The sequence below is a fragment of the Ranitomeya imitator genome, chromosome 1 (genome assembly GCF_032444005.1).
Source record: "Ranitomeya imitator isolate aRanImi1 chromosome 1, aRanImi1.pri, whole genome shotgun sequence".
Classification (NCBI taxonomy): Eukaryota; Metazoa; Chordata; class Amphibia; order Anura; family Dendrobatidae; genus Ranitomeya; species Ranitomeya imitator.
The window spans coordinates 696,401,526-696,415,329 of NC_091282.1; the positions used below are offsets into that span (position 1 = coordinate 696,401,526).

The 13,804-nt window shown below is 46.8% G+C and overlaps 1 protein-coding gene across 2 annotated transcripts in view; it reads left to right on the plus strand.

Moving 5' to 3' along the window:
- CDAN1 (codanin 1) overlaps nt 1-13,804 on the plus strand; it is a 218,573-nt gene extending 204,769 nt beyond the window's left edge. For both annotated transcript variants that reach the window (XM_069730898.1, XM_069730906.1), the window contains one exon: nt 13,046-13,804. In XM_069730898.1, the coding sequence (XP_069586999.1) occupies nt 13,046-13,171 (126 nt within the window). In that variant the 3' untranslated portion in view covers nt 13,172-13,804. The remainder of the gene's footprint in view (nt 1-13,045) is intronic.

Below are 13,804 nucleotides of genomic sequence, written 5' to 3' on the forward strand. Positions count from 1 at the left end.
ATTTGTTCAGAAACAAACAATCAAGATTTCTGGCTCTCACAGACCTGTAACTTCTTCTTTAAGAGTCTCCTCTTTCCTCCACTCATTACCTGTAGTAATGGCACCTGTTTAAACTTGTTATCAGTATAAAAAGACACCTGTGCACACCCTCAAACAGTCTGACTCCAAACTCCACTATGGTGAAGACCAAAGAGCTGTCAAAGGACACCAGAAACAAAATTGTAGCCCTGCACCAGGCTGGGAAGACTGAATCTGCAATAGCCAACCAGCTTGGAGTGAAGAAATCAACAGTGGGAGCAATAATTAGAAAATGGAAGCCCCCTCGATCTGGGGCTCCACGCAAAATCCCACCCCGTGGGGTCAGAATGATCACAAGAACGGTGAGCCAAAATCCCAGAACCACGCGGGGGGACCTAGTGAATGAACTGCAGAGAGCTGGGACCAATGTAACAAGGCCTACCATAAGTAACACACTACGCCACCATGGACTCAGATCCTGCAGTGCCAGACGTGTCCCACTGCTTAAGCCAGTACATGTCCGGGCCCGTCTGAAGTTTGCTAGAGAGCATTTGGATGATCCAGAGGAGTTTTGGGAGAATGTCCTATGGTCTGAGGAAACCAAACTGGAACTGTTTGGTAGAAACACAACTTGTCGTGTTTGGAGGAAAAAGAATACTGAGTTGCATCCATCAAACACCATACCTACTGTAAAGCATGGTGGTGGAAACATCATGCTTTGGGGCTGTTTCTCTGCAAAGGGGCCAGGACGACTGATCCGGGTACATGAAAGAATGAATGGGGCCATGTATCGTGAGATTTTGAGTGCAAACCTCCTTCCATCAGCAAGGGCATTGAAGATGAAACGTGGCTGGGTCTTTCAACATGACAATGATCCAAAGCACACCGCCAGGGCAACGAAGGAGTGGCTTCGTAAGAAGCATTTCAAGGTCCTGGAGTGGCCTAGCCAGTCTCCAGGTCTCAACCCTATAGAAAACCTTTGGAGGGAGTTGAAAGTCCGTGTTGCCAAGCGAAAAGCCGAAAACATCACTGCTCTAGAGGAGATCTGCATGGAGGAATGGGCCAACATACCAACAACAGTGTGTGGCAACCTTGTGAAGACTTACAGAAAACGTTTGACCTCTGTCATTGCCAACAAAGGATATATTACAAAGTATTGAGATGAAATTTTGTTTCTGACCAAATACTTATTTTCCACCAAAATATGCAAATAAAATGTTAAAAAAACAGACAATGTGATTTTCTGGATTTTTTTTTCTCAGTTTGTCTCCCATAGTTGAGGTCTACCTATGATGTAAATTACAGACGCCTCTCATCTTTTTAAGTGGTGGAACTTGCACTATTGCTGACTGACTAAATACTTTTTTGCCTCACTGTATATATATCTATAATATAACGCTGGGAGCGTCACTCTGTCCGAAGCCTTTATAGACTGCGCCGGCGCAGTCTGGCCCCCACAGAGTGACGCTCCCAGGAGATCGCGGTATGCGTAAGCACTGAACGCATACCGCGATCTCCACCGGAGAGTCAGGGACCGTGGACGCGCCAGGAGGGAGGGTAAGTATAGTCACCTGTCCTCCGTTCCAGCGCTGCGTGCGGCTCCGTCTCCGGCTCCTCTGCTGTGACAGTCCAGTCACAGGCAGAGGAGCCGGAGTGTGTGTTCAAGAAAATGGCGCCGGAAAGCGCGGACTGCGCAGGCGCCGATTCCTGCTGCCGGAATCGGCGCCTGCGCAGTCCGCGCTTTCCGGCGCCATTTTCTTGAAGACACACTCCGGCTCCACTGCAGGTGTGTGTTCAAGAAAATGGCGCCGGAGAGCACGGACTGCGCAGGCGCCGATTCCTGCTGCCGGAATCGGCGCCTGCGCAGTCCGCGCTTTCCGGCGCCATTTTCTTGAACACACACCTGCAGTGGAGCCGGACGATAGGTGAGTATGGTATTTTTTTTTTTTTTTATATGGCAGCAGCATACGGGGGCATATAATACAATAGTGGCGCAGGATGGGAGCAGCACATGACAGAACGGGCGCAGGATGGCAGCAGCACATGACAGAACGGGCGCAGGATGGCAGCAGCGCATGACAGAACGGGGGCGCAGGATGGGAGCAGCACATGACAGAACGGGCGCAGGATGGGAGCAGCACATGACAGAACGAGCGCAGGATGGCAGCAGCACATGACAGAACGGGCGCAGGATGGCAGCAGCACATGACAGAACGGGCGCAGGATGGCAGCAGCACATGACAGAACGGGCGCAGGATGGCAGCTGCGCATGACAACGGGCGCAGGATGGCAGCAGGATGGGAGCAGCACATGACAGAACGGGCGCAGGATGGCAGCAGCGCATGACAGAACGGGGGCGCAGGATGGGAGCAGCACATGACAGAACGGGCGCAGGATGGCAGCAGCGCATGACAGAACGGGCGCAGGATGGCAGCAGCGCATGACAGAACGGGCGCAGGATAGCAGCAGCGCATGATAGAACGGGCGCAGGATGGCAGCAGCACATGACAGAACGGGCGCAGGATGGGAGCAGCACATGACAACGGGCGCAGGATGGCAGCAGCGCATGACATAACGGGCGCAGGATGGCAGCAGGATGGGAGCAGCACATGACAGAACGGGCGCAGGATGGCAGCAGCGCATGACAGAACGGGGGCTGTTGTGAATTCTGTGGCAGAGTTCACTCCTGTGGTCACAAGTGGTACTTCGGCTGATTCTCTCTGGGAGCTTCCGTTTGTGGAGGAAAGTGGTACTGCAGCTTCTGAGTTTCCTCCCTCAGGTGATCTGGTGAGGTCGTTAGCTGCTTCTCTACTTAACTCCACCTGATGCTTTGATCCATGCTTCCTGTCAATGTTCCAGTGTTGGACTTGTGTTTCTCTGGATCATTCCTGTGGCCTGCTGCTCTGCATAGCTAAGTGCTTCTTTGCTATTTGTTGCTATTTTTTCTGTCCAGCTTGTCTATTTGTTTTGCTGGAAGCTCTGGGACGCAAAGGGTGTACCTCCGTGCCGTTAGTTCGGTACGGAGGGTCTTTTTGCCCCCTTTGCATGGTTTTCTTTAGGGTTTTGTGTAGACCGCAAAGTTATCTTTCCTATCCTCGTTCTGTCTAGAATATCGGGCCTCACTTTGCTGAATCTATTTCATCCCTACGTTTGTCTTTTCATCTTACTCACAGTCATTATATGTGGGGGGCTGCCTTTTCCTTTGGGGTATTTCTCTGAGGCAAGGTAGGCTTATTTTTCTATCTTCAGGCTAGTTAGTTTCTCAGGCTGTGCCTAGTTGCATAGGGAGCGTTAGGCGCAATCCACAGCTGCCTCTAGTTGTGTTTGGAGAGGATCAGGAATTGCGGTCTACAGAGTTTCCACGTCTCAGAGCTCGTTCTATTATTTTGGGTTATTGTCAGATCACTGTATGTGCTCTGATCGCTATGTACATTGTGTTACTGAATTGCCTATCATAACAGGGGGCGCAGGATGGGAGCAGCACATGACAGAACGGGCGCAGGATGGCAGCAGCACATGACAGAACGGGCGCAGGATGGCAGCAGCGCATGACATAACGGGTGCAGGATGGCAGCAGGATGGGAGCAGCACATGACAGAACGGGCGCAGGATGGCAGCAGCGCATGACAGAACGGGGGCGCAGGATGGGAGCAGCACATAACAAAACGGGCGCAGGATGGCAGCAGCACATGATGGAGACCATATACCAATATAAATGCTCGCCACCCGGGCGTAGAACGGGTTCAATAGCTAGTGTGTGTGTATATATATATATATATATATATATTGATATATATATATATATATACACACACACTAGATGGTGGCCCGATTCTAACGCATCAGGTATTCTAGAATATGCATGTCCACGTAGTATATTCCCCAGCTACGTAGTATATTGCCCAGCCACGTAGTACATTGCCCAGCGCGCGTAGTACATTGCCCAGCGCGCGTAGTATATTGCCCAGCCACATAGTATATATCACAGCCCACGTAGTACGGTATATTGCCCAGTCACGTAGTATATTGCCCAGCGACATAGTATATAGCAGAGCCACGTAGTATATTGCCCAGCACAGAGCCACGTAGTATAGAGACTTTAAAAAAAAAAAAAAAACATATACTCACCTATAGCCCGTTGAAGTCCTGCTATACTTACCCTCCGCCGTCTTTCTCGCTCCTCTCCACGCTCCCGAGACCGCTCCATTGCAAGCGGCAGCTTGCGGTCCCGCCCCAGGGCTGGTGTGAGCAGGGCCTATGATGACGTCGCGGTCACATGACCGTGATGTCACGGCAGGTCCTTATCGCACACCAGCCCTGGGACGGGAGCAGAAGCTGCCGCTTGCAATGGAGCGGTCCCGGGAGCGTGGAGAGGAGCGAGAAAGGAGGCGGAGGGTGAGTATAGCAGGTTTTTTGTTTTTTTATTATTTTTAACATGACATATTTTTACTATTGATGCTGCATAGGCAGCATCAATAGTAAATAGTTGGGGACACACGGGGTTAATAGCAGCGGTAACGTTACCGCTGCCATTAACCCTGTGAGAGCGGTGAGTGGAGGGGATTATGGAGCGAGCGCCGGGCAGTGAGTGTAGGGGAGGGACTAATCGGACTGTGGCCGTCGCTGACTGGTCGCGGCAGCCATGACAGGCAGCTGCCGACAACAATCAGCGAATGAATAACCGTGACAGAAGGACAGACAGACGGAAGTACCCCATAGACAATTATATATATATACTAGATTGTGGCCCGATTCTAACGCATCGGGTATTCTAGAATATGCATGTCCCCGTAGTATATGGACAATGATGATTCCAGAATTCGCGGCAGACTGTGCCCGTCGCTGATTGGTCGAGGCAACCTTTATGACATAATCGTCGCCATGGCAACCATTATGACATCTACGTCGATACTGTGCCCATCGCTGAATCAGAAACGTGCGATTTCTCCGTCCTTTCTGACATCATCGTCGCTGTGCCCGTCGCTGATTGGTCGAGGCCTGGCGGCCTTCGACCAATCAGAGACGCGGGATTTCTACGTCGATACTGTGCCCATCACTGATTGGTCGAGACGCGGGATTTCCAAGACAGACAGAAAGACAGACGGAAAAACCCTTAGGCAATTATATATATATATATATATATATATATATATATATATATATATATATAATTTGCCTAAGGGTCTTTCTGTCTGTCTGTCCTGGAAATCCCGCGTCTCTAATTGGTCGAGGCCGCCACTGGTCTAATGTCCATTCCTTGTGTTCTTTAGCCCAAACAAGTCTCTTCTGCTTGTTGCCTGTCCTTAGCAGTGGTTTCCAAGCAGCTATTTTACCATGAAGCCTGCTGCACAAAGTCTCCTCTTATCAGTTGTTGTAGAGATGTGTCTGCTGCTAGAATTCTGTGTGGCATTGACCTGGTCTCTAATCTGAGCTGCTGTTAACGTGCGATTTCTGAGGCTGGTGACTCTGATAAACGTATCCTCAGAAGCAGAGGTGACTCTCGGTCTTCCTTTCCTGGGGCGGTCCACAAGTGAGCCAGTTTCTTTGTAGCGCTTGATGGTTTTTGCCACTGCACTTGGGGACTCTTTCAAAGTTTTCCCAATTTTTCGGTCTGACTGACCTTCATTTCTTAAAGTAATGATGGCCACTTGTTTTTCTTTACTTAGCTGCTTTTTTCTTGCCATAATATAAATTCTAACAGTCTATTCAGTAGGACTATCAGCTGTGTATCCACCGGACTTCTGCACAACACAACTGATGGTCCCAACCCCATTTATAAGGCAAGAACTCCCACTTATTAAACCTGACAGAGCACACCTGTGAAGTGAAAACCATTTACAGTGACTACCTCTTGAAGCTCATCAAGAGAATGCCAAGAGTGTGCAAAGCAGTCATCAAAGCAAAAAGTGGCTACTTTGAAGAACCCAGAATTATAAGACATAATTTCAGTTGTTTCACACTTTTTTGTTAAGTATATAATTCCACATGTGTTAATTCATAGTTTTGATGCCTTCAGTGTGAATGTACAATTTTCATAGTCATGAAAATACAGAAAAATCTTTTAAGTACCGTATATACTCGAGTATAAGCCGACCCGAGTACAAGCCGACCCCCCTAATTTTGCCACAAAAAAACCTGGGAAAACTTATTGACTCGAGTATAAGCCTAGGGTGGAAAATGCAGCAGCTACCGGTGAATTTCAAAAATAAAAATAGATGCTCCATACCGTTCATTATTGCCCCAAAGGAGGTTCCATATAAAGCTGTGCCATATATAATGCTCCATACCATTGAATATTGCCCCATAGATGATCCATATATAGCTGTGCCATATAGAATGCTCTGCACCGTTCATTATGGCCCCATAGATGCTCCATATACAGTTGTGCTATATAGAATGCTCTGCACCGTTCATTATGGCCCCATAGATGCTCCTTATAAAGCTGTGCCATATATGCTCTGCACCGTTCATTATGGCCCCATAGATGCTCCTTATAAAGCTGTGCCATATATGCTCTGCACCGTTCATTATGGCCCCATAGATGCTTCTTATAAAGCTGTGCCATATATGCTCTGCACCGTTCATTATGGCCCCATAGATGCTCCACATAAATCTGTGCCATATATAACGCTCTGCAATAACAACAAAAAAAACACATACCTCTCTTGCTTGCAGCGTCCCGTCTCGGCGTCTCTCCGCACTGACTGTTCAGGCAGTCAGTGCAAGTGGACGGGAAGACGGAGCGGCGCCCGGCGGGTGGAACGTGGACAGGTGAATATAAAATACTCACCTAGTCCCGACGCTCCCCCTGCCTGTCACACTGTCTTCGGGTGCCGCAGCCTCTTCCTCTATCAGCGGTCACCGTTACCGCTCATTAGAGAAATGAATATGCGGCTCCACCCCTATGGGAGTGGAGTCCATATTCATAACTTTAATGAGCGGTCCCACGTGACCGCTGTACAGGGGAAGAGCTGCGGCACCCGAAGACAGTGTGACAGGCAGGGGGAGCGTCAGGACCGTCGGGACTAGGTGAGTATGTGACAATCCTCTCTCCCCCTCACCCGCCGACCTTGCCACAGACCGTGACTCGAGTATAAGCCGAGAGGAATTTGGGCTGAAAATCTCGGCTTATACTCGAGTATATACGGTATATAATTCCACATGTATTAATTCATAGTTTTGATGCCTTCAGTGTGAATTTACAATTTTCATAGTAATGAAAATACAGAAAAATCTTTAAATGAGGTGTGTCCAAACTTTTAGTTTGTACTGTATATATGTGTGTGTAGGGACATATGTCTAGGGTTATGTGTGTGACTAGTGTAATGTAACATCTGTCCTGAAGGCAAGTTGCACCTAGGTGTTAATAGGTACTTCCTTGGGACTAGTAGAAATTGTCTCCATATCCCACCAGGAGGTCTGGCTAAGGCCAAGAACAAAGGAACACTTGACACCTCTGAGGTCTTGGAGGGGAGATGCTAAATTGCGGCCTGAGGTAATCTATCCCTGAGAACCTCTCCACAAAAGAAAATAACATTCATTGGGGGCGCGGCCGTGGCCCAATCAAACAGGCAGCAGTTATGATATTGGCCTGAGAGGCCGATCTAGAAACCTGACCTCAGACCAAAGTTATAAATTTAGGCTGCAGACAGAGAATTGTGTTCACATGATGGGGGCAGCCTGAGAAGCTGATGTAATCCAGTCTACATTCTTCCTTCCCTCAGGGAGCAGAAAGCAACTACCAGTTAGCTAATTTCTGTAAGTTTTCTCCTGTTTATTTTGACACTGTTATGCATAAGTTGTATGCCTTTTTTTATTATATTTTTATACCTTTTTCTTATTGTAAGCATTGAACTTTATGCTATTAAAGTATAAAACTTTAACAAGTTGAACCTTGAATGTTCTAAAGAATCCATAGCCTAAAGGTGTGTGAGCCTTATGAGTGATAGACGTATTTTTATTAGTATTGTTAGTTCCGGGACTTATCGCTCGTGTATTCGATGAGTGGTGGCAGTGCGTATGAGCGGGTGTGTGGCCTGGTTCGGTGTGTGAATTATGCTCCCATTACAGCATAGGACAGAGGTTGAATGCTGGACTGAGAGTGTGGAGATAGATTAACCCTTGCAGGCACAACCCCAAGTCATGTGTGAGAGCAGGCACGTGATGAATATGTGACACCACGGAGAGTAGGGATTCGTGACAGGGACCGTAACCCATGTACCTCATTCCCAAAGATTCCAGGGTCATTATTCAAGCCTATTCTCCATAAAGAAGCCAGGAGGAGAATATCAAACAATAATAAATCTGAAACCGCTAAATGCGTCCCCTGGTCATGTGCGCCATTCTCTCTGTGATTGATGGGCTGCTGTAGCAGCCCTGCCTTAGGCTTTGTTTAATTATGCACCTGTGTCTCAGCCTGTCTCATTCTTTATCTGTGGTGCTGGATGGGCAGTGTGGAGGTTGGATCTGAAATGTCTGTCTGGACCTGGTCAACCTTTATCCTCGCGTTCCCCTCTGGCACCATGGGGGTGACTCAGTAATGCTCCAGGTACAGCTTGCATTTAATGTGGTCTTGCTTTTAGTTCATTTAGGAGGCCTTTATGGCACAGCGAATATAAAAAACGTAGTTTAGGACTGCCCCATTATGAGATTGCCGTGAAGTGGCGGGGTAGCTCAAAGAATTGATCAATTGTTTGCTAAATGTCTCATTTTGAAATAGTTAGAAATCAATATGTGCATTTGCACTTTATGTATTTCATTCTGACCATAGGCAGCGCTGGCTTCTCCCCTTTTTTGCTTTTCAATCAGTGGGTGGCCTACAAGCGTTTCAAGATTGAATCTCTAAAATCAGTCATACCATTAATAAGGAAGGACTCGGTAATGAGCACACTAGATCTAAAAAGTGCCTATTACCACATACCTATCCATGTCTCACATCAAAAGTACCTCAGATTCGCGATAAAAGACCAGGGGAGGATACAGCACTTCCAGTTCCGATGCCTGCCATTCGGTCTCTCTTCCGCCCCCCGAATCTTCACAAAGCTTATGGCAGAGGTGATGGCCTTCCTAAGGGAAAGGAATATTCTCATCGTTCCATACTTGGGCGACCTGCTACTGGTGGCAGACTCTCCACAACAAATGGAGGAATGCCTAACTACCGTGTCACTCCTGGAAAAGCTAAGGTGGTTAATAAGCCTGAAGTCAAGCTGCAGTCCAAAAAGGATGAAAGTGTTTCTAGGGGTAATCCTGGACTCAGCAGGAAAACTCTTTTGTTCCCTTACACAAACAGACCATCAAACTGGAGATTCAGACAGTACGGAGACAGAAATGCATCTCCATAAGGAAAGCCATGAGAATCCTGGGTATGATGACTTCCTGTATTCCCAGCGTCCAGTGGAGCCAGTTCGATTAAAGGAGCCTACAGCAGGAAGTCCTTGCGGCATGGGACTGCAAGGATTCATCACTGGACAAAAAGATGTCGTTATCCAGAGAGGTAAAGTAGCCTCCATCATGATGGACAGTTACATCAAACCTCGAGAGAGAGGAAGACCTTAGAGAGCGTTTCCACTACAGACGCAAGCCTCAAAGGTTGGGGGGCCCACATGGAAGGGCATTATCTCTGAAGAACTTGGCCCTCATCAGTACGCAACCAGTCCTCAAACCACAGAGAATTCAGGGCAGTCTGGGAAACACTGAGAAGATTCCAGGAAAAGCTACAAATCCGCACGTCCGTCTTCTCAGACAACTCGACTACAGTACCCTTCCATCAAGATCAGGGAGGTCCCAGGCACTGTCACTTACATTTCTTATCAGACATTATTTTCCTGGGCAGAGCTCACTGTAAAATCAATTACGGCAGTTCACCTGAAAGGCTAAAAAAAAAAGTGGCGAACTTTCTAAGCAGGGAGAAAGTTCATCCTTCAGAATGGTCACTAAACGAAGAAACTTTCTTCAGCTATCCCAGAGCTTGGGGATGAAGGAGATCGACTTATTTGCCTCAAGAAAAAATACAAAAACAAAATAATTTTTCTCTCTTAATACAAGGGACCACCCGACCGTGGTAGATGCCTTGGCTCAGAATTGGAATATGGCACTCGCTTGCGCTTTCCCACCACTTGCCTTTATTCCAAGAGTCTTGAGGAAGATCCAGGAGAACAGGGCAGCTTTAATCCTCATAGTCCCTTACTGGCCCAAGAGGAGCTGGTTCTCACTGCTAAAGTGGATGGCGTTGGCGGACCCAATTCTTCCGGCGAGACCGGATCTTCTAACCCAAGGCCCTCTAGTTCGTCAAAACCCAGGGACGTTGCAGCTGTCAGCTTGGATCCTGAGACTGAGATCTTGAGATCAAAAGGTTTATCAGAACTAGTCATCTCTACTATACAAAAGAGCAAGAAGCCAGTATCCTCAGCAATAGGCTGCCGTCACACTAGCAGTATTTGGTCAGTATTTTACCTCAGTATTTGTAAGCCAAAACCAGGAGTGGAACAATTAGAGGAAAAGTATAATAGAAACATATGCACCACTTCTGCATTTATCACCCACTCCTGGTTTTGGCTTACAAATACTGATGTAAAATACTGACCAAATACTGCTAGTGTGATGGCAGCCATATATTGGAAGGTCTGGAAAAAGCTCTATCCAGAGTACAGTACCAGTATCCATCACTCGGGTTCCAAATATCCGTCAGGTTTTAGACGTCCTTCAGGCTGGCTTTGACAAAGGGCTGAGGCCTAGGACGTTAAAAGTACAGATTTCAGCCCTAAGTTCCTTTTTTTTACTTTCCAGTAGCCAATCAACCCTGGGTGGGGAGATTCATAAAGTCCACTCAGCGTATTAGGCCCACAATTCGGAGCTCAGTGCACCCCTGGGATCTCAACTTGATTCTGAACAAGCTACACAAAGATCCACTAGACCAGGCACAGCTAAGGTCAGTAACGTTCAAGGCAGTTTTCCTTGTAGCAATAACCTCGGCGAGGCGGATAGGTGAGATTCAGGCCCTGTCCATAAGAGACCCATATTTAAAAGTTCTGGAGGACTGTATTGTCTTAAAGTTAGACCCTGCCTTCCTTCCCAGAGTAGTTTCTGACTTCCACAGGAATCAAGAGATAGTGTTACCCACTTTCTGCCAGAACTACAGCAATGAGACCCTTCACTCCTTGGACGTTAAAAGGACGGTTTTTCAGTACTTGAAACTCACAGAGAGCTGGAGAGTGGACACTAACCTCTTCGTCCAGATGGCTGGAATGAACAAGGGGAAGAAGGCTTCAAAAGCTACCTTAGCTAGATAGTTAAAGTCAACCATTTGTTCGGCATATGTGGTGGCAGGAAAAACTCTGCCAGAAAACCTCATTCACTGAGGGAAATCTCAGCCTGGGGCTTCCAAGGACCAAATCTGCAGAGCTGCAACTTGGTCTAGATTAAATACCTTTTGTAAACATTACAAATTAGACGTTCGGGCAAATCAGCAAATGGCTTTTGGGAGGAAAGTCCTTCAGGTAGTAATCCTGCCCTAGTATAAGTTATTTGGTATTTCTCCTGGTGGTGCTGTCAGGAGAGACATCCTGGAAAGTAGGACTTGGTCCTACCGGTAATGTTGTTTTCAGGAGTCCATCATGACAGCACCCCTTATATGCCCTCCCTCGGATTTCCTGTCTGATGTGTGCTATGAACATGTGTAGAAGGAAGTTCAATAAAAGTGTTGCATCCCATCCTGGTGTGATGCTTGGAAAATCACTGAAGGGTGGTAGTGGGGAAGGGCTATTTAAACTCTTGTGTTCCTGTCCCTATCAAGGATAAAAAGGACAACCTCCTGGTGGTGCTGTCATGATGGACTCCTGGAAACATTACTGGTAGGACTAATTCATCCTTTTTTTTTTTTTTTTTCGTCCTTGCTCACTTAAATCAGCAAAAGGGATTAAGTGCAAAATACACGTGATTATGCTGCACCTGACTGCAGAAGCGTTTTTTCCCTCCACTATGTACATATATTCATTATGCAAACTGGGGGTAGGTCAGTGAGGGATCAGTGACCTGTCAGCAGTCTGCATTATGAATATATAATCAGAGCACCGCATACATGAACCCTGCCTTAGGACACGAGCATATCATTAACACAAAACTGACAATAAGGATTAAGAAACAGCCAGAAGACGGATTTCATCAACCAAGGTATTTTATTCAGTATACTGTCTGTAGGTTACTGTGCACAATCCTGCGGACAGGTTCCCTTGAACGATTGGTGTAATTCCTGATCTGCAGTATGTAGATCAAAAGGAGGTATGAATATGAAAAAAATACGGTATTTTTCTGATAAGACACACTTTTTTCCCTGAAAATGGGGGTGCTTCTTATAATGCAGATATACCTTACCGGCCGCGGTGGAGCAGGGTTCCAGGGTCGGTGCTGGAGAAGGCAAGAGTGGAGCGTTGCTGCAGGCTGGAATGAGGAGGTGTTGGAATGTGTGGCACGCCCCTGTGGGTGTTCGGTGCTGCAGGGGCTCTGTTGACATTTTGTGAAAGCCCAGAGCCCCCCGCACTTACATTGTTTATTATGCGGTGGACTCTGGGAAAAATGGCTGCCGGGGAAGGACATGCGTAGGTGGAGATCTCGGCGCCAAGATCTCCAGCTGTGCATGCACCTCCTCCGGCAGCCATTTTCCTGGAGTCCATCGCACCGACCACCAGCAGCAGCTCAGCGCACATCCGAACACCCCCTCATCCCAGCCTGCAGCAATGCTCCACTCTTGCCTCCTCCAGCCCCGACCCTGGGACCCCGCTTCACCACAGCCACCACCACCGTAAGCAATAATACGCATGGATTACAAGAAGCACCACCTTTTTAGTATTTTTTTTTCCTATTTTTCTCCTCAAAATTAGGTGTCTTACAATACGCAAAATACGAAACTTTAAATGTATGTCCGCAGAGGATGTGAGGCAGAAAGAATAACATTAATTCACTGTAAAATTCTCATTTATTACATGCCAAATTATTTCTTCCTATGCATTAACATCAATAATTTTCTCTTTAGGATTTGTTGGCGGACTTGGATAGAGTAATACTTGGTTTTAAAACTCTAAGAAATCCAGAGGAACCAAAAGACTCCACTTGTATGCATATGCCACACACAGTAACTGGAATCATCACCCCCAGCTAATCCTGGGATCAGTCCTTGTACATATATTATTCGCTGCTGCTATATTTTTAATCAGTGAGTGACTGTATGCATATCTACTACCTGCAGCTAACAAGTGATCTGGAGCCGTAAACACTAATTTATACAGATTATATCTTGATTTCTGTAGAGTTTGTATGTATTTTTACATCTTAGTAATTCAGTTAACATCTGCTGGCCATGTAGACTGCATTTTACCTTATTTTAATAGGTACAGGTGTTTCCGCTCTTAGTTCAGCCATGTTGGACAGACACTCGAGGTATTTTAATTACCAACACTTTTTTTAAGCATATATTAAATCACAATATTGATTATTTAAGATTATTGTAAAAGATATGATCCCTAATTGTTCTGAGTTTAGCAAAACAAAAACATTTTATAAGACCCTGGTCCTGTGGCTGCTAGACCAGACCACAGCAAGCCGCCTTCTACACCTTGGGTGCCTCTGCTGACTCTGACATGCACATGATGTAATGGCAGCCTACTAATCAGAAAATCAGGAGATGTCTCAGGTGGGAGATTCGCAGCTTTCTGGTGCTGTGGCCACTGAACCATCTCTTTCTTCAACTCCACTAATTTTACAGATTGAGCGCACAGATATACCGCAATTAGTA